Genomic DNA, 26,376 nt, shown 5'->3' with positions numbered 1-26,376 from the left:
ATTTCAAGTCAATTTTCTTTTCTAGAATAAGAAGATAATGAATTATAAATATATTATTATATACTCCTACAGGGTGACTTAGGAATTATATTGCACTATGAAAATGTTAAACTGGTTTGCTGTAAACGTTCTGTGTTGTTTACGGTAGTTTTTTTTCTGAGCGATGACAGCTGGTGTATTATCTTGATCCTGACGAGAAATGATGAGTAACATTTTGTACAGTAATGTGTTACCAAAACAAACAAGCCACAGAAATAGCACCCACATTGTTTGGGTGAAGGGAAATGTTCTTCATAAGTCACAAGCCGAAAGGCTACTTCCCGTTTCATTACACACACACACACACACACAAACACACGCACACACACACGCACGCACACACACACGCGCACGCACACGCACGCACGCACGCACACACGCACACACACACACACACTAAACCCCAGATGTAGAAAACTGTATTGTATATCCATGAGGAATTAATCCATGGAGATAAATCTGACAGCAATTGTTTTATTTCATTATATCTAAATTTTCAAGCAAAAAAACACTGATGATGTTTCTGATCTAAAATGAAATAGGCCTGTGGAGTAGGTTGCACATATTCATATCTTGAGTGTTTCCTTCTGAGAAACTACAACTTCTGGATAAAGCGCTCTAATCTCAGCTCCATTGCATCCCAGCTTTTCTCCTTCTCCTTCTCCTGGGAAAAAGAGAAACATAGAGGTGAGGAATATCATCTTACTGCTGCAATGGATGAAAAATCCAAACACAAATAAAACCAGACAAAGCCAGAATGTTCACTTAGTGAGAGAAGTCAGTTCGTCTTTGTTTTGGATTGTTGTACTCACTTTGTTGTGTGTCCCTGCTTGCACTTTTGTGTGTTCAGCGGTTTTTGCCTTGTTACTTTTGATTTGCTTCAGTCTTTGCCACTCCTTCTGTTGTTCCTCAAGCTTCTTCTGCTGAGCCATAAGCGTCGGATCCTTTAAGACTGTCTGCCGCAAGCTGACTGTCTGCTGCAACCTGGTTTTCCTCTCCTCTTTCCTGCAAAATTCCCATAAAAATATGATTAATGTCCGTGTGACATTAGTGTGTCTATACGTTGGTCTCCTTCTGCCCATATTTTTTCCCACTGCCATGATCAAGACAGAGTCCAACATTTGTTTCTGACCTGACGGCAGTAGCCTGTGCCAGTGCCCTCGTGCGGAGGTTGATGGTGTCCATCTGCTCCAGCAGCAGCTGCTTCTTGCTCTGCTTCTCCTCCAGAATTTGCTCCCGTTTCCCCTGCTGCTCCGTTTGCTGGACATCCTTCAGAAGGGCCAGCCGCTCTTTCAGCTCGGCCAGGGACATCTCTCCCAGGAGCTGGTGGCGCGCAGTCTGACATGGGACAGCAGGTTAAATGGGAGATGCTGTGTGAGAAGGTGTTTGGAATCTGAGAAGACATCCTCCCTCTCCCCTACTCACCTCTGTGTCGTCAAAGTCATTGACCCTACTGTGAGGAATAGACTCAATGGCGCGGATTTCACGGATGATTTCAAATTTTCTACTCAGTTCTGCCTGTGCTTCCTCAAGTGCTTGTCGTAGGAGCGCTCGACTTTGCTCCGCAACTTCTTTCACTGTGAAATGGGCACGAAACTGATGAGAATGGGAAGGAAATCATTAAAAAAACTTTGCATCACGAGTGGTGTCAGACGAGCAGGCCTACCTATACTTTGCTTGAATTCGTGTAACTTCTCTTTAGCCGCTTTCGAGTTCTTGTGTCCTTCTGCCACTTGTTGCACCAAGTCTCTCAGTTCTTTTTCTTCCTGTAACAGTTCCTCAGCATATCTCCGCATCAGCTGAGCAGTCTGCAAGACACAACAAAGCAACCATAAATAAATGTAATTTTTCGTACATAATTGTAAATTCCTTTGAAATTACTTGCTTAGAGACATTCGTAGAACACAGACATGCTTTTGTGTAACTTAATGTACTGTGCAATCTTCTGTAGATTGATTTACTTAACATTGTTGGGCTATACCCACCTCTTCTTTCTTGAGCTGAGCAGTCTTCTGCTTGCGCTCCATTAAGTGCGTGCGGGCCATGGCTGCCTCCTTATAACTGATGCATCCATCCCGATGCCTGTGCTCAATCTTGACAAGCTCCTCCAGAAGGTCCTTCTCACGCATTTCCTGTTGCCACTGCAGGAAAGAGGAGGCCCCGAATTCCCCTTTCGCCAAACGATCCAACCTGTGTCCACAGGCACATACACACAAAGAAATCACTCTTGACCTGGTTTAGTTTGGTGGACTGGGAGCAAGGATATCTTTTACAAACACAATATAATCACATATAATTAAAACATTCACAATAACTATTCCATTATAATAGTCCTTCAAATTCAAATTGCTCTGCATGTTTTTTCTGCTACTGTCCTGTGCAGGATACTGATCATGCTAAGAAGGGGGTCTGTACCTCTGCAGCTCCTCCTCCACCTGACGGTTATACAGTGCCCCCTGCCTCAGGATGGCTGCACTGTTGAGCTTGGTGGACCAGTTGCTGGTCTAACAGCATCAGCAAAGTGAACACAAAGCAAGTGAACATTAACATAAAGTAAACACATGAGAAATACACATAATGTACAGAAAGACTGATACTCTGAAACAGGTGAAATAATTGAATCTCACCTTATTACTGGGGGGAAGTCCAGAGGATTGAAATGAATTGAACTGAAGCTTCGCATCGCGGTCTTCTTTAATCTGGGACATCACTCGCTGCCGTAAAGATTCAGCAGAGATGCGACTGATCATTAAAAATGACTCAACGTGAAGTGAAAAGTGAATGTGTGTGTTGCTACAGGGTATGTTTATCCAGCATCCGAATGAGGAAAAAACACGTCAGTCGCATAAAACAATCCCTACCTTGCTGTGTTCCGACTTCTGTGGATTCCCACATCTGAACTGTTTCACATTTGCCTCATACAGAAGTTCCTGTGAAAAACAGATAGGACGTCACCAAAATGACATCATTCGTATTGACTAAACTACATCAAAACAATATTTGAAATAATCAATTAATAATAATACATTTGTTGGTTTTGATTGTTTCTAATGTTTGTCAGTGTTTTATCTAACTGTTGGATATGCCAGCTGTGGATTTACTCCAGCCCCTTCTGTGTTACTTTTCTGTTGCATTAATTTGGCAGATGTTGTACCTCAGTCTTTTGATGATTCTTCTGTTTTATCTCCTCTATGGTCTGCGCTTCCTTTGGAGCATTGTATGTGCTGTTTGGTACCTTCGAAACAAAAGTTTGCATTAGCCACTACAGAATTTACAGAATAACGGCCTGGTCTATGTTCTCATAGTCAAAAACAACAGTTAGCACATAGGTAAACCAACTGAGCAACAGTGTTTAAAGGGAAATCTGTAAAATAACTATAAATGAGGCTGACTGGTTTGCATTTTTCCTGCTGTGGGATGAGCTCAGGCATAGGCAGAGGTCGAGGTTTGGGTTTGGTGAGACAGAACTCCTGCGGCTCAGTGGTTTTGATTGGAGCTTTCTTGACCCGACTCCCACCAGTTATTCGAACAGAAAGCTGACCCATGAGAACATCAATATCAGGGCGCCACCTATAGGACAAACAGACATATGCAGTAAATTCTTGTCATGATAACGTGATAGTCTGAGGAGGGTTTGCCTGGACTTATACCTTAGCAGAGGGCCAATCCATTGTTCCTCCACATAGGCAGCATCGTAGATATTATTCCACTCCTCTTGTATCCAAATGGTGAGATTTGTGAAGAAGAAATTCAGGAACTAAACACACACGCACATGCACACAAACAGACAGAGAGAGAGAGAGACTTTGACTGCTGTTTGTCCCAGTTCAACAATAGTGATGTGTTCAAAAACCGAGTATCTTACCATGTACATCTTCTTGCCGTCCAGCGATTTGACAATGTTGCTAAAATGCTGAAGCCCAATGTCATGAAGGACGAACGTGGCGAGGTAACAGATAACTGCAGAGCAACGTAGCTTTATGAATATATAGTTTTAAGCAGAGTAAAAATCAAAAGGCGGTTTGTCTCATTAACTTACTGACAAACTGGCTGCGATCACCTCTGGATAACCATCTCCCCTTCTGGCCATAGAAGACATTGACAACTACGTCCAGTACATTTTTGTGCTCACCACATCCAGATACAACATCAAGTATGAACTTCTTCTGCGGGGCATCCATGTTCTGCAAAAACAAACAAATGTGATGTTCTTGAGACAAGATGTCAGGACAAGCAGCATCAGCACACGCGGCTCTGAATTTAGATACCTGCAGATCTTTAGAAGCATCTTCTATGAAGTCATCCAAACACTGTCTGCCAGCGCTGAACTTATCGAGCAACACAATGGCCTCCTTGACAAGTGATCCATAGCTTAATGCCATTTTATATTGAGCTGCAGAAAACGACTGATGGAGACAAAAAGCCACATAAATAAAGTTACAATCTTTAATAGTAATTCATTCTATGGCCTATATCTCCATTCTATTGACTTTGTTCTCTTTCCCTTTCGTCTTCTCACACTTCTTCATTTCCTTGCCTTTGTTTGGCCCCCCAAAAGACAAAAATATCCAGTAACTACAGTAATTAACTACAGTAATTCTTTGATCATTTAAAACTACAGTAATGCTTTGATAATTTTAACTATAATGATCCTTTGATCATATGCATTTGACTGTCTCCCACCTGCCCGGTGCCTTTAAGCAGCAGCCCTGGAAGCCTTCGGGGTCAGACTCTGTCCTTTTCAGTTGAAAACATATGTGCTCTGTAGATCCAATGGAGAAATAAAACTTACAAAGACAGATCTTTGTCACCACACTTACCTCTCATTGGGAAAATTCAACAAATTCCCACGACACTATCAATAAAAAACATTTAGATTGATTATTTGTTCTACTTGAGTGAGAGCAAAGTGGTTGCTTTTCAAAAAAAAAAAATTAATTCACGGAGTTTTCCCAAGAACTGTCACGGAGCACCTTGTTTTCAGCTCGAACCGTTGCCATGTTCCGCCGTTGCTTGGCAACACCCTGGCGTAAACAGAAACGTGTCCCTGCTCTAACACCGTATATAGAATGAGAATGAATAACAGCGTATGTACAGGAACATAAACATGTTTTTTTTTTTAATAATCCATCTGTTTTGTTCAATAGATTAAAAAAACAGTCACGCTTTTAATCCATCCGGCGCATATTAACATTGTGACATCTGATCCTTTTGTTGGCTCCCACAACAATAATTATGACGTAGCATATTGTGACGTCAGTGCGAGCCCCGCGCTGCCTTCGCGTGCTGTTGGAAATGCTGGGATTGGAACGACAGTGAAATCAAGGCGATAAATTCAACAGAAAAATATTGAACACATGCCAATAATTATAACCAGATCAAGGCAGTAGGCCTGTGCGTGGTTGTGGTCAAAATAAAATTGCAAGAAAAGAAGGAAAAGTGACACCAACTTTACACCAGGGTTAACCGGGGGGGATCTGAGATTAGTGACCAAAGCACATCATTACAAGGGGCTTTAGAGTAGTCTCACAAGGCATCATTTAAATTCCTGCATTAATCCGATTAACATAATCATGTTATTATTCTGTGGGCAGTAAACAAAGTCATTAGTTTTGATATTCTGCTGTCAATCATTTATTTTAATGGATAAGAAAACCCAGAATATTTTTAATTAATAAAAAATGAACGGTCAAACAAAGGAATGAATCCAAAGAAGGAACTATCAAGTTTAACTTGAGTAAGAGAGCAACATGAATGAGGAGTTCGAGCATTCTACAGTTTCATTACAACATGAGCAAACTCAGTGACGTGTGCCTGGAAGAGAGTGAGTCAAAATAAAAATAATTAAAGACAAAAAAAATGGTCTATTTGTTAGTTGTTCCATGCGCAGCAGGGAGCACCGTTGTTTCGGGAGCAGCACGTGAAGGCATCACTTCCTGGGAAAGTGGGAGGTGAATGTTGTCAACGTGACTGTCATCGAGCAACGTTACAGGGGCAGAGAACAGTCGCTGCTCCGCTCGTCTGTATCGTGTCGTCGGGACTTGGAAAGTGACCGGGCAGGGGGGGGGGAGAGACAGGATTCGGGGGGAGATGGGAATAAGTCGTTGTTTCGAAACATCGCCTTTGTGCGCGCTCGGAGCCGCGGTGTGACGTTCAGGGGCAACTTACCGTCCGTTCGTGTTTGTCTACATCTTCTTCTCCGTGGAACTCCAGCGGCGCTAGCTAGCTTAGCAGCCCGCCGCCGACAGAGCCAGACACACAGGTACGGGAGAGGAGAGGAGAGGAGAGGAGGGGCTGGCGACAAAGGAAGGTGGCGAGGCAACGATGAACCGCTTCCGAAAGTGGCTGTACAAGCCGAAGGTAAGTTGACTCGCCTTCGCGCCCCGTGTGAACTCCGCGGTCCGTCCTTTGTTTTTAAACGCATCGCTTCGGGACGCAGCTAGCGAACACAGCCGACGGACGTGGCTCGCTAGCCCCGATCAGCCCTCACACATCTGCCAACGTTAGCCCGCGGTGCTGCTGTTCCGCTGTACCAGGCGGCAGCAGCAGCAGCAGCATCTTCCCCTTTGTTGTTGTGTTGCTTTTGTTTTCCTCCGCTCATCTGCAGCAGCAGCGCGGACACTGACTGACACCGACGGACTCCCGCTCACGTGAACAAGGAAGATCTTCGTTTGTGTGCGTGTCATAGTTAGATGCTGTTTGTTATGCGTGAAGAATAACTCTTGTGTTGTGTATGGCAAAACAAAGAAGGACAACAGTAATGACGCGACATGGCAATAAAACAATAATCGAAATTTAAGTAAGTGGAATAAAGAGTTTATAGCAATTTTAAGTAAGCTGCTAATTATTATTTTCATTATCTATTAATCTGCCGGTTATGTCCCTGATTCGTTGATGAAATGTTTGATCGGTAAAATGTTAGAAAATATAGAAAAATGCTCTTCACAATTTCCTGAAGCCCAAGAGGTTCAGTCCAGTTCAGACCTCACAGTTGAGGAGCCGGAACTATTAATGTGACTGAAACCAATAATTAATTCACAAAACGACCCCCCCCCTAATTGTTTAGTTAATTAACTTAATTGTTTCAGTTCTGCAGTATTTGATTAGATTATTTGTCGATTGTACACATCATCTCTGAAGTCCACATGACGGGTTGTTAAAAACCACCAAAACACTGAGATGAGCTGAGCAGGCAAAAAAAAAAAATCATCACTTTTGGAGCGAGCTGTAATTCTTTAAGTCAAGCTCCCAGTGTGGAAACCCGCCTGACACAGCAGAGGAAGCATTGAAGGCTCGGTCGCCTTGTTAAACGAACAGTTTAATGTGTCACCTGCAGCACTTTTAAGGATGAGTGAACGTGAATGTTTCTCCAGGGAGGCTCACTCTTGTCAACGTCGAGCTTCTAGGGAGAACAAATGTGAACGACTCAGTGCGTGAACTTGCACTCACAGAACTTTTAAAATCTTTTCTAAATCTGAGGCCGAGGCTTCGAAGAATCATCAATATGCAGTGATTTATTTGTGCTGCATCCTCACAAAACATCAGCGTTTCTGTAGAGCAATATTTAAATAAATAGTCTCAGATTTCGTGCCCACGATGGACCGAGAAACTCCTACCTGGTCTGCTTCTGAAGAATTTGACGTGGTTTTGCAGCCTATATTAGACTCCTCACTGTGTCACAGTCGTCCTTATCATGCTCCTACACAAATTTTTCTATTAACAGAGAATAACAGTTTGAGCATATATGCCTTTTAAAGCACTTAACAAAATGATGCACACCACTTATACCACACAGTATTCTAATGTGGCCTCTTTTCAATGTCAGTGAATTTACATAAAACATCAGGTAAATGAAAAGATATATTGAATCCTCCAAAAGTTTCTGTACTTTACACGGAAGGTGTAACGTTCTCTGCTGTCATCCAGACTCCCACGTTCGAGGGCGAGGCCCGGACAACATTTCAGTTTGTTTAATGCATTGTATCCTCTCAGCATATTGGCATAAGAGCTGCACATAAAAAGGCTGACCTTGCAAAGATCTCCAAAGCAGTTATTTTGTTTTATAGAAATGGAGGGAATATATACCACAGACAGCCTATTAAACAAGTTGTTGACCGTGGTGCAGTCAGTGTTTTGTTTCTTGGCATAATAAATAGAGCCCGGACCATATGGATTTTCGGGGCCCTATATCGATATTGGAGAGTACAAGAGTTCTCATATGATATATATAATTTAATCTGTCAATGATTCCGAAGATGTCCTTATCAAACCTCTTTGACAAAGAACTGTAATTTAGGCGTGATATTTTAGTTTAACCATAAACTCTATCATAAATAACTATAAATAAAAAGAAAACACAAATATAACCAAATATATAGAACTTGGATTAAGAAAATGAACATAATCTTTTTTACGTAAAATGTAAACAAATGCAAATTTTTTAATGCATTGTTTATTCTGTACAATAAAAGATATGCCTGTGAAAGGCCAATATCAGCCGACTGGTATATTGATTAAACTCTAAAAATAAATAGAATTTTTTTGCTACTTAAAAGTTTAGTGGACAGACATTTCCAATTGGCAGTAGACATTGATAAGTCAGTTGTCATATCAGCTATAATTTGGGTTTTTGGGCATAACAGTCGTGTCAGGCGAGGTTTAAGATGAAATGCCTCTGATTATATGTTACCCCTCCTGCACTTTGCCACATACACGCACCTGCGTCATTCCCCTTATCTCTGTTAAACCACGTGTGCTGTCACAGCATTTTCGCGGTCCATTGTCGGGGTTAGGACCCAAGTGTGGGGGCTCCAGCACAGTACTGCCACGTTCATGAATGACTTCTGAAGTGCTGAGCTATTACTGTACATCAGCGCCTTTTCTGCCAAATCACGGCCGTGGTAGGAATTAACAGAATTACACACGAGTCTGTGGGATTTGAATGGCCAGTTCCGCCTCAAAGGAGCGGAGAGACGCGCGCTAAAAGCCTCAGTAATTATGTTAATCAGTATGAAAAGACGACAGTAATGAACGGGTCCTGATCACTTTATGTTCCTGTTGCTGAGCGGCAGCTAAGCTAAGCCAATGGTTGTGCTTTTGCTTGGAGAGAAAATATTTCTCCGATTAAAATAGTTGCCTGACCTGCATATACTGGCATTTATTGTTGAACACAGCGTACTGTTGTGATTTTGCATCAATATTTTTATTATTGAACAATGTTCTCCTGGAGATAGAAAAAGTGTTGAATCTGCATTTTCCCTTGACTGATGCGGAGCTATTCATTTTTCCAGTGCTGCTCTGTACCTCCCCACACAAGTCCCACTGTGGAGGACTTTGGTTTGCCCCTGCTACACGATCCCTTCCCAGAGTGTTAGAGAGCAGTGTGCAGCTCTGCACGGGACATAATGTACCTGCATATTCTGCCTGGCTCTGTCGTCAAAGTGCTAGAATCTATTATCCTGGGCTTCTGTAAGGCTGCTAGGGAAGGGAAGTAATAGTTAACGCACCGAAAGTAAGGAAATATACAGTGAGATTTTTCACATTCCTTTTAGTCATTATAACTGGTTTAGCTGTTTTTGTGTCAGTAGTTCACATTTATTTCCCGAAATCTCGACAATACCTATACTTGTTCCAGGTGTTTTATTTTATTTGACTGCTCATTGGTTGCACATGGCGGAGGAAAACTTTTGGAAAAGGCTTTGGAAAGAGTGAAATCAGGGGAAACGTATTCTGGTTCATGGCACATCTCTGCAGTCCCGAACAAAGACGAGACCCGACTCAGGTTTCCTGAGTAGCCAAAATGGCCACTGTCACCTCACTTCCGATTCATTGGTGGCAAACTTTCCCATGTGACGAATGGCGAGAGGGGGAGATGTCAGGCTAGACCTGTACAATTCCTCCTCTGTAGCTGTGTTTCTCCTTTGGCTGATGTTCCACCAGGCGTTCAAGAGCTGACCTTCAGCTCCACACTGCCTCATCTGTCAGTGTGATGGGCTCACAGCTCACAACGGGCCCAGGCCGGGCACGCTCACCTCCATCTGCAGGATGCTACTAATTTGCTTTTCATTTCCATCTCTCCCCACCGGACAGTTTGGTGCGTGGGTGGCTGTCTGTCTGATGCTGTCTACACTCCGCCTTATCAAAATGTCATCTATCACTGTGTGTAACAATGGTGTAAGAGCATATGTAATGCTAATGCCTGGTCACTTTGATAAGGTCATTAAGCATCTGCAGCTCAATTGAAAACGGAGAGAAGAAAATCTTAATCTGGCTAAAAACAAAACAGAAAAACCTCACAATGGTCAAAAATTGTATCCGATGTGACTGAATTTTTTTTTCCTGGTGCTGATACCTACATTTCTCACAAATTCCAACTTTTTGTATTTATTTATTCATTTTTATTTCACAAATTCAGAGACACTTTGTGCCCTTACCTCCACATATATGCTTATAAATTATTACCTTTTTTGGCGAAATAGGTATTTGGTTTGCACAGATGACCGACAGACTCGAGCCTGTTGTTCAATCAACCAAAAATCCCAAATAATTGCTTGGTTTGAGCTTCTAAATGGGAGAATCTGATAATTTTTCATCTTTTTTTATATCATTTAAAATATATTATTGTTGGATTTTGGGCTGTTGTTCAGATAAAACAAGTGATTAAAGTAACACCACCCAGGGCTCTGTGAAATTGTGATGGGAATTTCTCACGATTTTCTGATATTTTACAGACGATACGATTAATCAAGAAAATAACACTCCTGTTTAGGTGGGTACCCATTAACTCTTTTTATACTCAATACATTTTTTAATTATTGTAGTAAACAAGGTACTTTTCCAAAGTGAATTTGTAGAAAGAAGAATATCTAACACAAATCTAAAAATGGATATGAACATCTATCCAGTATATATCCATCCGATCACCTCTCTTATTATGGGAAAACATTTGTCACAGTTCAGTTACTGGTGAATCATGGCTGACCATCCTCAGTAGTGATTGTTCCACGTCTGCAGACTATGTCTGGCCCAGCAGTGGGTCCTGCTATTGTTATTCATTTATCACTCCCCCCTTTTTTTGTCTGTGTCCGTTGCCAACATGCCAACAGAAGAACTGAGAGAAAGCGAAGCAATTAGGGGCTTGTCTTTGCAGAGTGGATTTGCGCAGAGTCGATGGACGAGCAAACTGCTGTGCAGCAGCCAGTGTGGCTTCATATTTAGCCCTTTTGCTGGAGGTCTTTGGGGAAGTCCCATTCTGCCTACCCACCAGCCATGCGATAATTGATTTGGTGTCAGCCCCGGGGATTTAGAGAGCTGACCCTAGTGCAGATTGAAACAGCCCAGGCGATCAAGGGCCTTTTTAAATTCATTGCAGGATTGGCGGATCAGGGAGCGCCCTGCGAGGTGTGGGAAAGCGATGATTGAAGGAAAGTAGCTGTAGAAAGAGAGTGAGATTTAAAGGTACCGCAGAGAATCAGCGAGTCCTGATATCGATTGAGAGGCTGCACTCATTTTCTCACACCTTGTTTCTTATTGGTGATAATAGCTATCCACTTTGATCATAGACCTTTTTTTTTTTTTAATTCCTTCATTGTCACTGGTGATAAACGTAAAACATTTTGTCTGTACTATGAGACTGTTCTAGTCGGAGCCAGCAAATGAAATGCAATCCTCCTGCTCTGGGCTCTGTCTTACTAACAGGGGAGAAAGGCAGGGAAAGTCGATGAGGAGAAGAACGGTGGTCTTGTATTTTTGGGATTAGATTTTCGCCTTGGTTACAGTCAGCGGGACACAAGATGAAAGGATCTCGCTCTATAGCAGCACTAGTGTTTCTTCTTACTGAATTCTAGTGCCGGCAGGGATGATTACAAATCCCTCCGGACTGAAACAAATTGATACGAGAATTTATTTATAAACATCAATATTTTATCCAATTTTTTAGGCAGTGATTTGATCAATTTTAAAATAAGTTTGTGTTCTTATCCTGCAGCTGTAATCCACTTTAGGGGAATGACGTGGAATCTTTTGAAAATATTTTTTGTTAGCTGAGATTGAAAGGATAGGATATTGATTATATCGTGTTGGCGGATTTGCCAGACACTGACACAATATTTTATGAACTTGCCAAAAAGATGACATGAATGGCAGTTTTCTTCTTGGCAAAATAAAGCTCAATTATGGGTAAAACCCAGTTCTGGCTGCAAAGATGCAAACAGATTACTACTTATTAAATGCTACGGCATTTATGTATGCATTTATTTAGTATTACTTATTTTATTACCGTTAGGTTGAGATATCACTTGTGTATTTTCAGAGGCGGTTCTGGTTCCACAGGCCAGTAGACTTGCATCTCCACAGACAGCAGTCAAACATGTGTTTGCACATCACACACATACTGTGGCGATCCACGGCTGTCACTGTGTGTAATTTGGGACAGCCTAGGCAGTGACAGCACATAGTCACTGTTCATATCAATCAAAGGGGAGTGTACAGAATGAACCTGGTTTTGCTCATTTTCAACCGTGGTGAGAATGTAGGTCAAATATGAAGGACGGGATCTTGACAGCGCAAAGGTTGGGTTTATTTGAGTTGTGATATGTTGAATGTGATGCATGGCAGTATTATCAGTCACTGGCCCTTTTTTTCCCTGTAAAGATGGAAGCATTTTTTTCCTCAGGATACATACTCCATGTAAACTGTCAAGTTGTGGATTTTGTAAATCTGAAATTCTCCTACCCCTCTGTCACCACAGAATAACAACCAGTTCTCGATTGTGTAACAAGATTAATTCTTGCATAAGAACTTCCCGTCAGTCGGTGTGAAGATGAAAGAGGTGTCCCCACTTGTCACCACACCTTGACACACCTTGTAGCCACCCCAATCCTCTGTGTCCCCCTGTGTTGCCTTGGCCTGTCCTGCTAAATCATGTGCAAGGCATATGCACAGGTCCAAATGCCAGATTAGGGCATCCCTCCGAGAATTGACAAGCACACGGTTACCACTTTGAATACACAGTTTCCATGAACTGAGTTAAGTCTGTATGTACGGATCCAGTTTTCAGTTCATTACTGCACGAAAACTCTTCACCAGTCTACCTGTATAGCTGCTTTCAGACAATCACTGGAGTTACGAAAAACCGTAAACAAAACCCCTCCTTTTTTTATCGTCGTGTCCTGCATGCTCTACCCAGACACCACAGCAGGTTCTGGAACTTTTCCTCTTGCTGTGAACGCGTCTGACTCGCGGCAAACTCCACAAAATGCCCGGACCTCATGTTCCCAAGTTCATGTCCTTAAGGGGCGACTAGGATGATTTTAGGACCGTCATAGTTGATGCTAGAAAACGCACGCATCATTTACTTGGTATAGCTGCAGAAAACAGCACAGGAGTGATGAAGAAAACTCCTGACGCAAGCTGAACATGAAAGGAATGACTCAACACAAGTAAACCTGCTTCAGCACAACACTGCATTCTTCTGGAGATTATACTTTTCATCCTGCCAAACTTAATGTAAATAATGGTCGAGTAAGTTTCCGTGTTTGTTACCAAAGCAATTGGCTCACTCTTTCTGGGGCTTTTATGCTGAGCCCTGAATAATGAATGAGGTGATGAACTGTATCCGGCTGCTTTTTGGCCAGTCTGCCAACTGACTGGATGAAGCAGAGTGAACTGGTTTCCCCTCTACAACATTTGCCTGTGATCCTTGGGAGGCAGCCAGAAGGCAGCAAATTGAGCCTGGAATAGAGTATAGAGGGCAGAGGCAAGGTTTCTCATAAGTCCCTTAAGTGGGCTCAGTGTGCATGCACTGATGCTATGGACGTTCGTGAAGCATTAGCCTGACAGCCTCCATCATCCTTCACTGTCTGAATGGAAATGAAGCCCAGAATCAGCAGTTGTAGAAGTCAAGCAGGCTGAGATTATGAAGATGTTGATCTTTCAGCGGCAGCTAAATCTGTGTAACACGCTTCAGCCAGAGTCGCACCGTCATCCCTGGTTAATGATTTAACATTTAACAAAAAGGGACATGAATTTTTCACAAGTCATTGTGAAATTATGTGATTGAAGGGGCTCAACAGTAATTGTCACCTTGCGTGAAGTTATGGGAGCTTAATAGTCTGAAATTATGGGTTTCCGACCGCAATGGGCAGAGTTTTTGAGTCATCTCAGAGAGAGAGGGCACCCAGGACAACTGGCAGCAGGAGGATAAAAGGAGAGCGGCACGCCACAGAGGACGAGAGCTGAATCTGCTGAATCATTTCCTCGCTTGCACAAGGTAGAGCTGTCATTGGTGATGATGACACGACTTGCAAGTTCAGGAGTCAGATCTTAAGATGTTTACTTTGTTGAAACTGATTAATATCTGAATAGGAAGATGTTATGATTAACCTCTTAATTTAATTGTTACTTCATTGTCACCTTCAAAAAGAATTCTCCGTCTGGAGGTTATAGTGGCAGGGTATTTGAAAGAATACCCTGCCACCCTACCCTGTTTTAACCATTTACTCTATACTTGTTAAGTAAATCTCAAAGTCAAGACTATGCTCTGTGTCAACCCATGTTATGTAAGCAGAGGTTTCAGCAGAGAGCTTGCCTTTTCAGAGCAGACTCTAACATCATCACTGACTCATAGTCCATGTAACAGGGTAAATATCTCTCAGACAAAGTATCAGTCTATATTATTTTTTATTACATTTAAGAGCCTCGTCTCTCAGAGACAGCTGACATAATGCTAGTCTTCTTAACCAGAGTGATTGATGTATGGTCATGTCTATAACAACACTACTATGACTCTTACCATGAACCAGAATTTATTTTCACCAGGCAAAATGTTTGGTAACTTAAGATATTTTAGTTTTTTTATTGTGAAATGTAGTTTAAAAACAGCACTTTGGACGTTTTAGTCAAATATTGATATGTCCATCAGATCCCATTATCCCTTTTAGTCATAATCTGTTTTCAGAAATGAACTCTGGAAAATGTCCAGAGTTCAGGCAAACTCCTGACATTTTCCGGAGTTTGCCTTTCACATGTGACGATCGCATCAGGCTATTGTCCAAGTTAGATGTGTTCACGCCAACAGAACAAAAATTTCCAAATCGTCAGAACAGACCAGTCATCGACCGGCCACTTGCTCGCTGTGAATTTTCACATGGGCTCACTCCGACATTTTCTGCAAATTTCACTTGGGGGCTGGCGGGAAAAGTTCCTGAAAATGTCCCTTGCATTCGCACATACAGCCCCTCTGGAAAATGTCTAACCCTTTTAAACCAAGAAACTCAAGCGTCACTGCCTATCTTAAAGTAAATTTGCACATCTTGAACATCGCCTGCCTTTGAGTTTTCCCCCATGATGCAATGCTGCAGGAATGTTCCCTCTTGTGTGAGGAATGCAGGAGGAGGAGGAGGAGGACGCTATATGATGGTGTCTGTCTCAAACGCTTCTTGTCTTCCTCCGTCAGCGATGGACTCTAGCTTCAGATATCTGAAAATGAATGCCATCGCTCTCTGGGGCTGTGTTGTGTCTCGGAAAGAAAAGGTCTTTCACTGTCTCCCACCCCTGTTTCCTGTTCGGTCATTGTGACATTTGTATCATAGCCTCACTCACTGTAGTGCAGTGTTACAGTCATCGCTGCGTCCAGGTGACACAATAGCTTTACTCATTGTTCAGATAAATTTCGATGTAGAAGATAAAAACCTAATTTTGCACCCGGTTTGTTTGCATTCTTCCTCTGTACTGATTTCCTCTGTATTCAGTTCCCATTAGCCTACGCACTAAGAGAAACCCACTTTATTTCCATTCTAATTATGGTAAATGCAATGATGAGTATAACTGTTTGCTTTTATTTTATTTTGTCCTGCAATAATACCATGGCTGTCTATTCCCACTCTACACAGATGATTTATATATAGAGCATGTGACCTTGTTAAGAAAGAACACTGGAGAAGACTGTGAAACACTTACTATAGCTGCCTGCTATAATACACACTCAGTGCTTTTTGGGATTAGACATGACAAACATGACATGGCAGAGACATTGAAATTCACACATATGAACAACAAGTGCGGGAATGTTATTGACTCGGGTCTGTGGGATTCCGATTTACAAGAGAAAGGCAGCAAATCCATATTTTATGTCGGCAAGTATCTGTTCTCCTGAAGTGTCCTTGAAGCAAGAAAAGAGATGCCTCTCTGCTCCAACCCAGAGCTGCTGTAACTCACCCAGCTGTCGCTCTGATTTACCTGTGGGCAGGTGAAAACACAAGTATCATACATGTAAAGGACCGGCTGGTTATAACATTCCCCAGTCATCCTTCTTGTACCTGCATTATCACCCAACAAAATCCATTTAAACACATTATTTTATTAGGATTTAGTGTCTCGCCGTGACAAACTGTATGTCGTCCTCCAAATAACCTTTAAAAATGTTGAGAGTAGTTTTTTCCCCCCTCGCAGCAATGATGGCGACAAGTATCCATGGTTTTTATCTCGGTGTTGTCTCCTCGCAGTTTGTTACATTATTAATGAGAGAGAGTGAGGGAACAGCACCATGTATTATATTCAGAGAGCGAAGGCAGGGGCCCACGGGGAGAGCATCACGCAACAGGAAGCACTGCAAACTTAAGGGAAAAGGTCCTGCGAGAGGATTTTCGGTAAATATCGGTATTTAGTTCGACTTCGCGAGAAGCACTTCCAGACATTCGACGCACAGCAGGCATATGAGCCCGTTTACTGGCGTGGCTCACCCTTTCTTCCAGTCTGCACAGTCATGTTGTCCTTTTAAGCTCCCTATCTTCATCAGGTCCTTGTGGTTTGTGATGATGCACATCGGCATGTGGTCGGCATTTTCAAAACCATTAACCTTTGGACAACGTGAGCCCTCCCCAGGATGTGTGTGTGTTTGTGCGCGTGCATAGTTAGTTTTTGTCTTGATTTTAAAACCAATATCATGATTGTCCTGTAAAATAAGTATTGCAATTATATAATATTTATATTATATATTGTAAATTAAATTTATTATTTATTATTATAATTATCATTTTTTCTCCATTTTGGCTGAAAGCTATGGTGTACTGTAAGCACCACGACTGTAAATGCAGATAATTAATTGTTGTGATTAAATTTCCTCTGCTTCAGTGCCTCTTCCCTACATTTTGTGTGGTGGCTGTACACGAGCTTCCCTCAGCAGCGGAGTGATTCGCTGAGCTGTGCTGTCTCTCTCCCACACTGAGGGGAGCACGGTGGGAGATAATGACACAAATCCTTTACCAGGGCCAGGCTCTAATTAAACCTGCTCTTCTGGGGAGCGTTCACACTATATTAACCTTTTGTAAACTCTTTTCAGGATTAATGCAATTTTTTTAATCTTACTTTACTTGTTGAAAAATTTGGGTGTGAATAAGTGTCTTTTTTATTTTTTATTTTTTGTTTAGCTGACTTGATATTTGAGCTCTATGGCCTTGCCATGACCTCTAAACCTCTCCATCTCTTCATCAGTATCTCTTACTCTAACTGTTTTGTTTGCCTGAGAATAAGGTTTGGGTGAGGATGACGAAAAGAGCAACATTCACTACTGGCTACATATGATCGGGGTGGGCGAAACTGTGAATACCTAAGGCTCGGCCTTCACTCTGTTTATAATCAAATAGAATTCTTATTTCTTCGTTTGATATTTTGTTATTTCCTCTATAAATAAATATGTTGTTATGAAAAGTCCCTGCATGGCTACGTGGGTATTGGTTCTCATTAGCATCTTAAAGTGTTAAAAATGACGTCCTCATGTTTCTTTCTGTTTCTGCGCAGAGGACGGACCCTCAGCTCCTGGCCCAGTTCTACTATGCTGATGAAGAGCTGAACCAGGTGGCCACTGAGCTGGACAGCCTCGACGGCAGGAAGGACCCTCAGAGATGTACCCTGCTGGTCAACCAGTTCCGATCCTGTCAGGTCAGAAGGGGGGAAAAAAACAACACACTCAAAATCATCATCTTTATGTGCCAGTCATTTCCCTTTCAGTCTAGTTAAGTTGACGTTTGTACGTCATTTATTTAGAATTTATTTAAGAATAGCCCTCAAGTGAGGCAAGGTTTGAACAGATAGAAATGTATACATTTGGCTTCATGGCGTGAATCCCATGTTGTATGCATCCGAACCATTTGGCTCTGTGGTCTCCCCAAATAAAGAAAAAATTAAACTCCAGCTTGGGTTTGACTTTGAGCCATGAATTCATATTCGTTTATTTTAGATTGGTGTCATTCGCATATTCACCTGGCTTGACCTTTGTTTCTGACTGGAAGCTAAAAATAGACGACACCCTTATCGCCCACTTGCCGGATGCAGGCGTGGTGTTACAACTTTTGCTTTCCCAAACATTGCTCGGCAGGGTCCTTGTTTCAAGCAGTTCTGTTGATAAGGTGAGATAAGTGGACTTTGTTTTGAAGCAGCCGGAGAACACATTCCTCTTTGCCGTGATAACACAGAGCCGTGTGGCATGAGCGTTATTAGGAAATGGTCGCAAGTGCAGCTTCTTTAGAAGGAATAAACTGGTTTATTTGTTTTCTCTATTCAGTGACTGCTGATTGAAACACAAAGTCAGAATCACAAGATTGGAATATATGGTAAATGATTTCATATGGCGATACAGGTTATAGTTAAAGAGGTCAGGGTTGAGAGGAGCTCAAAAGGTGATGCTGAGCATGAGTGATTGCTTCCATGCTGCATCATGCTGAGAGAGCTGGAGGTGGTGGAGGGAGGTCGTCATCTGGCCTGTTGTGCCTTAGCCCCCCACCGCCAAGGCACTCCGGGGAGAACCACTTAATAAGGTCATTGCTGGATCCCCGACTGCTATGTCTCTTTCCCCTCCATCCTTCCCTCTGCCTTAGTGTCATCTTTTGTCTTCACAGTTTCTTTCTCTTTTAATTGTTCTCCTGCTCTACTTTCTTTGTTTTTTCAAATTATTATTTCATCATGCTGAGGATTTACAGAAGTTTTGGATGAGAAGCCCTTTTTAGAATTTGCTTGACTGTTCCTCAAATCAGTCTGATTTGTCATTTCAAAAGTTGGACAAGAAATGTTTGACAGCAAACTCTTAGCACTTAGACGTTAAAAAGAAGAGTCCTTCCAGCGTCGTGCGTCCAGGCCTCACAGATTTTGGATGATGAATGATGCAGCCTTATTCCCCTCAGCCCAGAGGCTGCAAGAATAGAGGGCAAGTGCACTCAAGGCAAATTTTAGCACTTGAACCTGCCACTACGGCTATCAGCTCCTATTCATGGGCCTCTGTGTGGGTTGCTGGCATGCTGCTCATATTATGTTGGCACGGCTGTTCTTACAGTGTGGCCTGCTGGAACAGGCAAGCGTGTGTGCAAGATGGCATAAGAGGCAGAGGAAGAGAAATGGTCAAAGACATACAGTGAAAAGAGTGGGAGAAAAAAAGAAGTGAAGCCAAAAGTAGGTATCAAACAGCCACTTCCCCCTGGATGACTGGAAACCAGCAGTAGTCAAGGTTATCAGTGGTGTTCCTTGCTGGGAGCCGCGCACAGGCAGCGGGATGGTACTCAGACTGGACCAAGACACGCGCAGAACACAGGCATGAAGGAATCGGTGGTTAAGCTCTCCCTCTCTAAGCTTTGTAATCTTTTTCCTCGGGGCGAACAGAGAAAGACGCAGTGCTGTGCCTGACAAGATTACAGTGCACCGTGCAACTGTGGTTGAGTGAAAGGCTTGTTGTAAGTCATTGTTATGGCTGCTGTACATGCCGGCGGCATTTAAGTCTTGATTAGCTCTTGCTGTGTGTGACACTGCATTTTTACTGTTGGAGATTATTGGCTTTAGTTCAATGTTTTTATTGAGGGAGATTGTAGCTGCAAGGCCCATAATGGTCTCATGTCTAATCGTTTTCATTATTTTCCTAATCAATGATCTTTAAACTCTGCAGTACAATGGCCTCCTCATAGAGTAGAAACTCAAACATTAGATAATCATGGTAAACACTGAGTTAATAGCTTTTCAGGAACAGATTTCCACTCAGTCGTGTTTATCCCTCCAACTAGTTTGTTCATTTCTGTTTTCTGACACTCTCATGCTCAATCTGCAGGACAATGTGTTGAACATCATCAATCAGATCATGGATGAATGTATCCCCAATGACCGGGCCAACAGAGACTTCTGTGTGAAGTTCCCCGAGGAGATTCGTCATGACAACCTGGCAGGGCAGCTGTGGTTTGGGGCTGAGGTAGTGTATTCCCTCCAGCTTCAGTCAGTTGGAAAACAACTTTACACAAGTCCTAAACACATGCACAGAATTTCTCTATTTCATGTTTACAATTGTGTTGTTTCTTGATTGTGTAGTGTACAACTGTAAACACCATTTTCTGAGATTAATCTCTAGAAAATGTGTCATGTACGTGTTCCTGTGCAGTGTTTGGCTGCCGGCTCCATCATCATGAACAGGGAGATAGAGAGTATAGCTATGAGACCCCTGGCTAAGGACCTCACTCGCAGCCTGGAGGAGGTTCGCAACATCACCCGAGACCAGGCCCTGAGAGACCTCAACTTGTACACAGACCGCATGAAGGACGCACTGCGACATTTTGACAGCCTTTTTGCTGAGTTCGAGCTCAGGTAAATCAAGGACCAAACCATCATTGGCAATTCTATCAACAAGATTAATCCCCATTAATCATCCTCTCGAGTATTTTTGGTGCAAGTTTGCCAGACAACACTGAAAAAATCTGTGAATGTCATCACTTTCCTCTTTTCTCCTCTATTGCCAGCTATGTGTCAGCCATGGTGCCTGTGAAGTCTCCCAAAGAATACTATGTACAGCAGGAAGTGATTGTGCTCTTCTGTGAGACTGTGGAGAGGTGAGTGCACAGAGGCACAGACAGATGCTGACTTCATCTGGGGATAACCAGAATCTAAATAATTTGCGGAGATGATGTGTTTTGTATTTAATCATGTGTTTTCCTCCGTCTGTCGTCTCAGGGCCCTTAAACTTGACTATCTAACACAGGACATGATCGATGACTATGAACCTGCACTGATGTTTACAATTCCCAGACTAGCCATTGTGTGGTAAGTGTTGCCTGTCCTCACCATTCCCCTGCCCACCTCTTTGTCTTATCTTCTTTCCCACTCTCTAACAGAATTTTAAACGTTTTTTTTTTTTAGTGGGCTGGTTGTTTATTCAGAGGGGCCTCTCAACCTACACCGAAAGGCAGAGGACATGTCTGAGCTCTTCCGGCCTTTTCGCACTTTATTGAAGAAAATAAGGTACAATCCATGAGTATTAAACATTGAAAAAAATGATCTTCTATCACTTTGTTAAATTTACTGAATGATGCCCTTGCAGAGATCTGCTGCAGACCTTAACTGAAGAGGAGTTGATAATGCTGGAGAGGAACCTGTGTATCTCTCAGGGCGGGGAGTTGTCCACAGGCGAGGGGCCGGCTACAAACAGTGTTCCAGCACCGATCCAAGAAGATCAGTCATCCTGCAGCCCTGCTAATGACACCTCCAATGTGGAGAGTGAGGGGGAGCAGGAGCATGTGGCTCCTTATGTCTGTCCCAGTCAGGAGGAGGAGCTGGCAGAAGTGGAAAAGGGCTGGGAGGAGGTGGAGACTGAGAAGGGAGAGGAGGAGCAGGAACAGGGCCTGCTATGTGAGGAGGCAGAGGAGGCTGAGCTGGCCTGCTCCATGCAGTACGACGAGGAGGAACTGGAGCAGCTCAACATGATGGTGTATCTTGTAGGAGACGAGATGTCCACCCTGCTTTCACCTCCCAGTCAGGGTCAGTCCCCAGCCCGCAATCCCAAACGAGGAGAGGTGGGAGGCTCCAGTGGGGCTTCCAGCACTGACGCTTCTCCCCGCAGGCTCCTGGGGATCCGGGGAAGGACAGGCATCTATGTCGAGGAGGAAGACAGGGTTTTCTTCATGGATGACCTCGACGCAGCAGGAGACCACATCACCAGCATCTCAAGAGAGGCCTGTAGTTGTGTCGCCTCGCCGTTAAAAGTACCAGAGTCTGCTTGTCCTGGGCAACGAAAGCTGGGACCACGGCCAGACTCTGTTAGGAACGGCTGGTATGCTGACACCCCATCAGAGCAGCCATGCTCACAGCCACGCAGCCAGAACACACACTGTCATAACGCAAAGCTGCCGCCATGCACCACCGCTCCTCGCTCCGAACCTATGCCTTACACAAACGGGTGGGAGATGGGTTTAGAGGGGACAGCTTCTGAAACTGCTGAGGTCATTGCCCACCGTATGGGTGGGATGAAGCTGTCTGCCACGGTCATCTTCAACCCTCGCTCCCCGAGCTTGACGGAGCTGGCCGTGGACAAGTTGCTGCTGCCGCGGCCCACTCCCTCTGAGATTGAGCCCTGCAGCCCTCTGGTGGCCACTCACTGCCTGCTTAACTCGTGTGTCTGCTGTGGGAGCTGTGAGGACGGCCACGATGATACCAACATCACTGAGACCACCGGACTTGGCCTAGGGCTCACCCTGGGACTGGACAAACACTCTAAGACCGCAGCCCCCAGCACCGTCATCCAGACGTCTGCTTGTCGGTTGCCCCCTCGAGGTCACGAACCTCACAGTAAGGGTGAGCTGACCCAGGTGACTCTGCCATCGTCCCGCAGCTCTGCAGAGATGCTGGAAGAGGATTCAAACTCCCAGCTCTGTGAGCAGTGCCTGGTGTTGGCTCCAGGGCCGGGGCATCACGCTCAGGACTGTAGCTCCAGTGGAGGGGACGGATCCCCCCCATGCAACCACCAACCGAGGACAGTAAAGAGGCAGCAGGGCAGTGGAGGCCGACATAGTGATAAGGAGATGGATAAAGACAAGCCAGGAACTAAAGAGAAGAGGGACGCCAAAGAGGACAGCAGGAGGAGCTCCAGGTGTGCTGTCATTTCTAAAAGTTGTTTTATCTGGTTTAACTTGGCTCATGTTGGAATAATCTGTCATCAAGTTTTTTTGTCTTGGGTCAACATAAATATCTTTTTTTATATCACCATATTTCATCACACATTTCATATTATTCCGTTGTTGTTCTTTTCCAATGTATGCACCTTTTATTCTGCACAAGTTTTTATTTTGCCCTTTTCCAGTATTTCTTTGGTTGTTTTTAGTTTCCAGAACTCTCCCCTCAGCTCTGTGTCAGGTAGTGACTGTGAAAGTGTGTCGGTCACCACATGTAGTCTGTCAACCAGTTCATATTCTCCCAGGTAACTATTCACTCATAAAAGGTGTCATATGTTTGTGAGTGTGAACTGTCCTCTCAGACTGTATCCAGCCTCTTGTGCTCATTCTACAAAAACCTGGGTGTAATTTTTAATCAGATGGTGGGGAAATATGTAGTGAGTGAATTGTGCATTTGTTTCTTGAAACTAAATATTGTAATGGATGTACATGTGAAATGACAATCCGTCCCTGTTCCTCATCACCTCCTCTAGCCCGGTGAGCAGTCTGACTCCCAGCTCGGGGATGTCTGAGGACCCGGACCATCGAGAGATCCAGCTGGCCGTGGAAGACGCCAAGGTGGCTGCCAGGAACAAGATCCGATCACGCTTTCACAGCAGCAGTGACCTCATCCACCGTCTCTTTGTCTGTATATCAGGTAAAAGCTCTCTCTCTCCCTCTTAGTCGCTTTCCCTCTCTGGCTCTTTGTCTCTATCAAGCTAATATTCATTATGTGCGATGCAGGTGTTGCTGATCAGCTGCAGACCAACTATGCCAGCGACCTTCGCAGCATCCTCAAGACTCTGTTTGAAGTCATGGCAACCAAGTGTGAGGAGGGAGACAATGATAAGAAAGGTGGGGAACGTGTCTTTGATATATGCGTTACATATATTTTTTTAATTCAGCCATGATTTCATCAAATTATTTCTTGAGTAATATTTGTTGTAGTGCCACTATAGTGGATTAAGTTTCTCCTTCTGGGGTTTCCAGCAGGTCCTGTGCTGCGTAGTGCCGTGCTGGAGGACTGTGCTCTCTGTCAGGAGACCATTTCTTCATCTGAATTGGCAGCCAAGGCGCGGGAGGGCCAGTTCGAAGGTCAGCAAATCTACAAACAAAAACACTCAGTGTGTAGTTGAAATGTTAGCCCATCGCTTTCCCCCCCTTCATTTAGCAACAGATGCACAGATGCTGCCAGGCCTGCTCTGTGTTGACGGTTTCTTTTTTGGCTCTGTGTAGACCCTCCTGACTGGGTCCCTGATGAAGCCTGCCATTCCTGCATTGCCTGCAAGGCTCCTTTCACTGTCATCCGCAGGAAGCATCACTGTAGGAGCTGTGGAAAGGTACGATTGCACGTGACACGTCTGACAGAGTCCAGGGGGCAGAATACCCTCAGTTGAATGTGGTGTTGCTAAAACAGATGCCTAACAACAAATAATAAGGATACAGATAGTGACTGACGCATTATATACATTGTCATTTCAGATCTTCTGCTCTCGCTGCTCCTCCCACTCTGCACCGTTGCCCCGATATGGCCAGGTGAAGCCCGTCAGGGTGTGCACACACTGCTACATGTTTCACGTCACGCCCTTCTACAGCGACAAGGCTGGCATCTGACCCCAGGTTTTCAAAGACAGCGCACAGTCCGCCTCAACAAGATCATATGCAACAGACAAATCCACGGTTGTGTACAAAGCAATTGCCACAATGCTCTGGTAAACGGAAGTGGTCATCATTGTTCCTGCTAAGCAGGGCTTCCGAGTAAGCCCATTAAAGATGACAGAGCAGAGAGACCAGCCACCAAATGATGAAAAAAACTGTTTCTGAAGAGATGCTGGCGCCTCGTCGGGAACCACAGGGTTTGATTTCTGAGAACAGCCGACACAAATGATTCACAAATGCCTGTGTGATTATAGGAGTCACAAAAACAAGAAAGGAAATGAACAGGCTATAATGGATTTTGAACTGGCATCGTGCAACAGTCTTCTGTAGCAGTTTGCAACACAACATCAGAACAAACCACTTTGTTTTTTTTGTTGCTCTAGGTGTAAATGAAAGGACTTGTGTCATATTTTCCTATGCTTTAGTGGGCTTCCTACATTTGTGCCAGAGCTCCCTCGAGACTCGGATTACTCAAAAGAATGTAAGTCATGATAACTATGTAAATAAGGATAATTCTGGTAATAGCTACACTAAAATGTCTTCAGCAAACAGATGCTATGTATGGGAACTGGACACCGATCTTCCCCAGGCTACCAGTCCCAGCAAAGCAAAAATCAGAAAAAAACAAGATGACTTTTATATTGAGATTCCTTCATGTTCTCATGTCGATGAATGTGTAATTCTGTACCACTTTGAACAACGGGGGTCTAGATTCCAACAAGACGGACTGTTCGGCTCTTGATGGTGATGGGCTGTGCCCAATGCTTTTTAAGATGCACTATGGCATGTTTAGTCTTCTCTGGGGACTGGCTGCACACTGACATGGATAAAAGGGATTCCCTAGTCATCGCTATCAGATCTCGAAAGCCCCCTAGTGGAGAGTTGAGCTCTCTTGGCTCAGTGCTTTCATCACCATGATGTGAACAATTTGTTTTGAACCATAGGCCTTCTCAGGGGCTGGCCTACAGACTACAGGCCAATTATTGCCCTTTTGGTTTTCCCTTCCTCACACTTGTTAACGTGCAATATTACTACGAGCTACAGTGGTTCTGCACACTTTATAGGCAGTCGTTTGCTATTGAAATTGTAGTTTTAGGCCATTTCTGGATAGCAAAGCTATGCTGGTTTGTGTTTACACTAAATTATTACCACCTTTGGCTCAGGTGGTATTGTCAAGCTGGAACAGATATTTGTTTCCCAGACTGACATGATTACATCTGACTCCCGTTCTGCTCTTGAATCTGCTGCCATTGCAATGAAAACAGACAAAGTATCTCCCCCGCTCTTAATATATGAAACTTTGTACATCTGTACCATCTGAAGTGGCCGTCCGACACATATGGACCTTTGAGCAGCAACAGTCTCAAATCATGTCCATTCTGCTCCGACTTAAAGCAGTTTCTCAGGCATTGCATAATCAGAATCACTAACCACTGTTGGATAGATCTTATTTTCATCAAAGAACACATAAACTTTTCTTTTATAAAGAACAACAATTATGTATGAAGGTATAATTACTTTAAAAAAAAAAACAAGGAATCATAATCATTATTAAAGGGCAGGATATCCTATTATTATTATTATTATTTCAGAGCTTGGTCTTATTTTGTAAAATTCGGGTGCATTTCCATGATAAGAGCTGTGTAAAATATTCAACAAACAAATAATGTTATATAGTTTTAAATGCAATGTACATTGAATTAAATTTCTTTTTTCCTGTTTAAAAAAC

General features: G+C 43.4%; 2 protein-coding genes across 8 annotated transcripts; one reads left to right on the top strand and one right to left on the bottom strand.

Annotated features, from left to right (window-relative positions):
* Positions 1 to 499: 499 nt before the first annotated feature.
* cfap99 (cilia and flagella associated protein 99) lies at positions 500 to 6,342 on the bottom strand. 3 transcript variants are annotated; one of them, XM_047327323.1, is made up of 17 exons: positions 6,208 to 6,342; positions 4,723 to 4,801; positions 4,308 to 4,445; positions 4,079 to 4,223; positions 3,905 to 3,999; positions 3,690 to 3,796; positions 3,432 to 3,609; positions 3,194 to 3,274; positions 2,901 to 2,969; positions 2,667 to 2,753; positions 2,455 to 2,543; positions 2,025 to 2,229; positions 1,706 to 1,847; positions 1,465 to 1,616; positions 1,172 to 1,377; positions 852 to 1,044; positions 500 to 703 (listed from the first exon to the last, which is right to left on the bottom strand). In XM_047327323.1, the coding sequence occupies exons 3-17, from the start codon at positions 4,419 to 4,421 to the stop codon at positions 635 to 637; spliced, it is 1,932 nt and encodes a 643-aa protein (XP_047183279.1). In that variant the 5' UTR covers positions 4,422 to 4,445; positions 4,723 to 4,801; positions 6,208 to 6,342; the 3' UTR covers positions 500 to 634. The 3 variants fall into 3 exon arrangements, with proteins under 3 accessions (XP_047183279.1, XP_047183278.1, XP_047183277.1); XM_047327322.1 differs by lacking the exon at positions 6,208 to 6,342 and adding an exon at positions 5,013 to 5,229; XM_047327321.1 differs by lacking the exons at positions 4,723 to 4,801; positions 6,208 to 6,342 and adding an exon at positions 4,860 to 5,229.
* zfyve28 (zinc finger, FYVE domain containing 28) lies at positions 6,071 to 26,167 on the top strand. Of its 5 annotated transcripts, none has more exons than XM_035609353.2 (14): positions 6,071 to 6,301; positions 17,836 to 17,976; positions 20,126 to 20,263; positions 20,450 to 20,652; positions 20,805 to 20,894; positions 21,016 to 21,105; positions 21,202 to 21,303; positions 21,383 to 22,927; positions 23,138 to 23,254; positions 23,483 to 23,646; positions 23,733 to 23,843; positions 23,979 to 24,083; positions 24,225 to 24,328; positions 24,471 to 26,167. In XM_035609353.2, exons 3-14 carry the CDS (start codon positions 20,156 to 20,158, stop codon positions 24,600 to 24,602), a joined length of 2,871 nt encoding a protein of 956 aa, XP_035465246.1. In that variant the 5' UTR covers positions 6,071 to 6,301; positions 17,836 to 17,976; positions 20,126 to 20,155; the 3' UTR covers positions 24,603 to 26,167. The 5 variants fall into 5 exon arrangements, with proteins under 5 accessions (XP_035465246.1, XP_035465244.1, XP_035465243.1 ...); XM_035609351.2 differs by having other exon boundaries at positions 6,260 to 6,399; positions 23,159 to 23,254; XM_035609350.2 differs by having other exon boundaries at positions 6,260 to 6,399; positions 23,982 to 24,083.
* Positions 26,168 to 26,376: the final 209 nt, after the last annotated feature.

This window comes from Scophthalmus maximus, chromosome 15 (genome assembly GCF_022379125.1).
Source record: "Scophthalmus maximus strain ysfricsl-2021 chromosome 15, ASM2237912v1, whole genome shotgun sequence".
Classification (NCBI taxonomy): domain Eukaryota; kingdom Metazoa; phylum Chordata; class Actinopteri; order Pleuronectiformes; family Scophthalmidae; genus Scophthalmus; species Scophthalmus maximus.
The sequence above is the reverse complement of the archived record's forward strand: the minus strand, read 5'-3'. Positions and strand labels throughout refer to the sequence as shown.

Excerpts from the sequence above, each read along its gene's own strand:
- cfap99 (XM_047327323.1), bottom strand. The coding sequence starts at position 4,421 with ATGGCATTAAGCTATGGATCACTTGTCAAGGAGGCCATTGTGTTGCTC. Across the intron at positions 3,275-3,431 it reads AGCAGGAAAAATGCAAACCA|GTACCAAACAGCACATACAA; the intron begins GTCAGCCTCATT and ends TTTGTTTCGAAG. Across the intron at positions 1,617-1,705 it reads CGAATTCAAGCAAAGTATAG|TGAAAGAAGTTGCGGAGCAA; the intron begins GTAGGCCTGCTC and ends CCCATTTCACAG.
- zfyve28 (XM_035609349.2), top strand. The coding sequence starts at position 6,364 with ATGAACCGCTTCCGAAAGTGGCTGTACAAGCCGAAG. Across the intron at positions 21,106-21,201 it reads CCCAGACTAGCCATTGTGTG|TGGGCTGGTTGTTTATTCAG; the intron begins GTAAGTGTTGCC and ends TTTTTTTTTTAG. Across the intron at positions 24,084-24,224 it reads GCGGGAGGGCCAGTTCGAAG|ACCCTCCTGACTGGGTCCCT; the intron begins GTCAGCAAATCT and ends GGCTCTGTGTAG.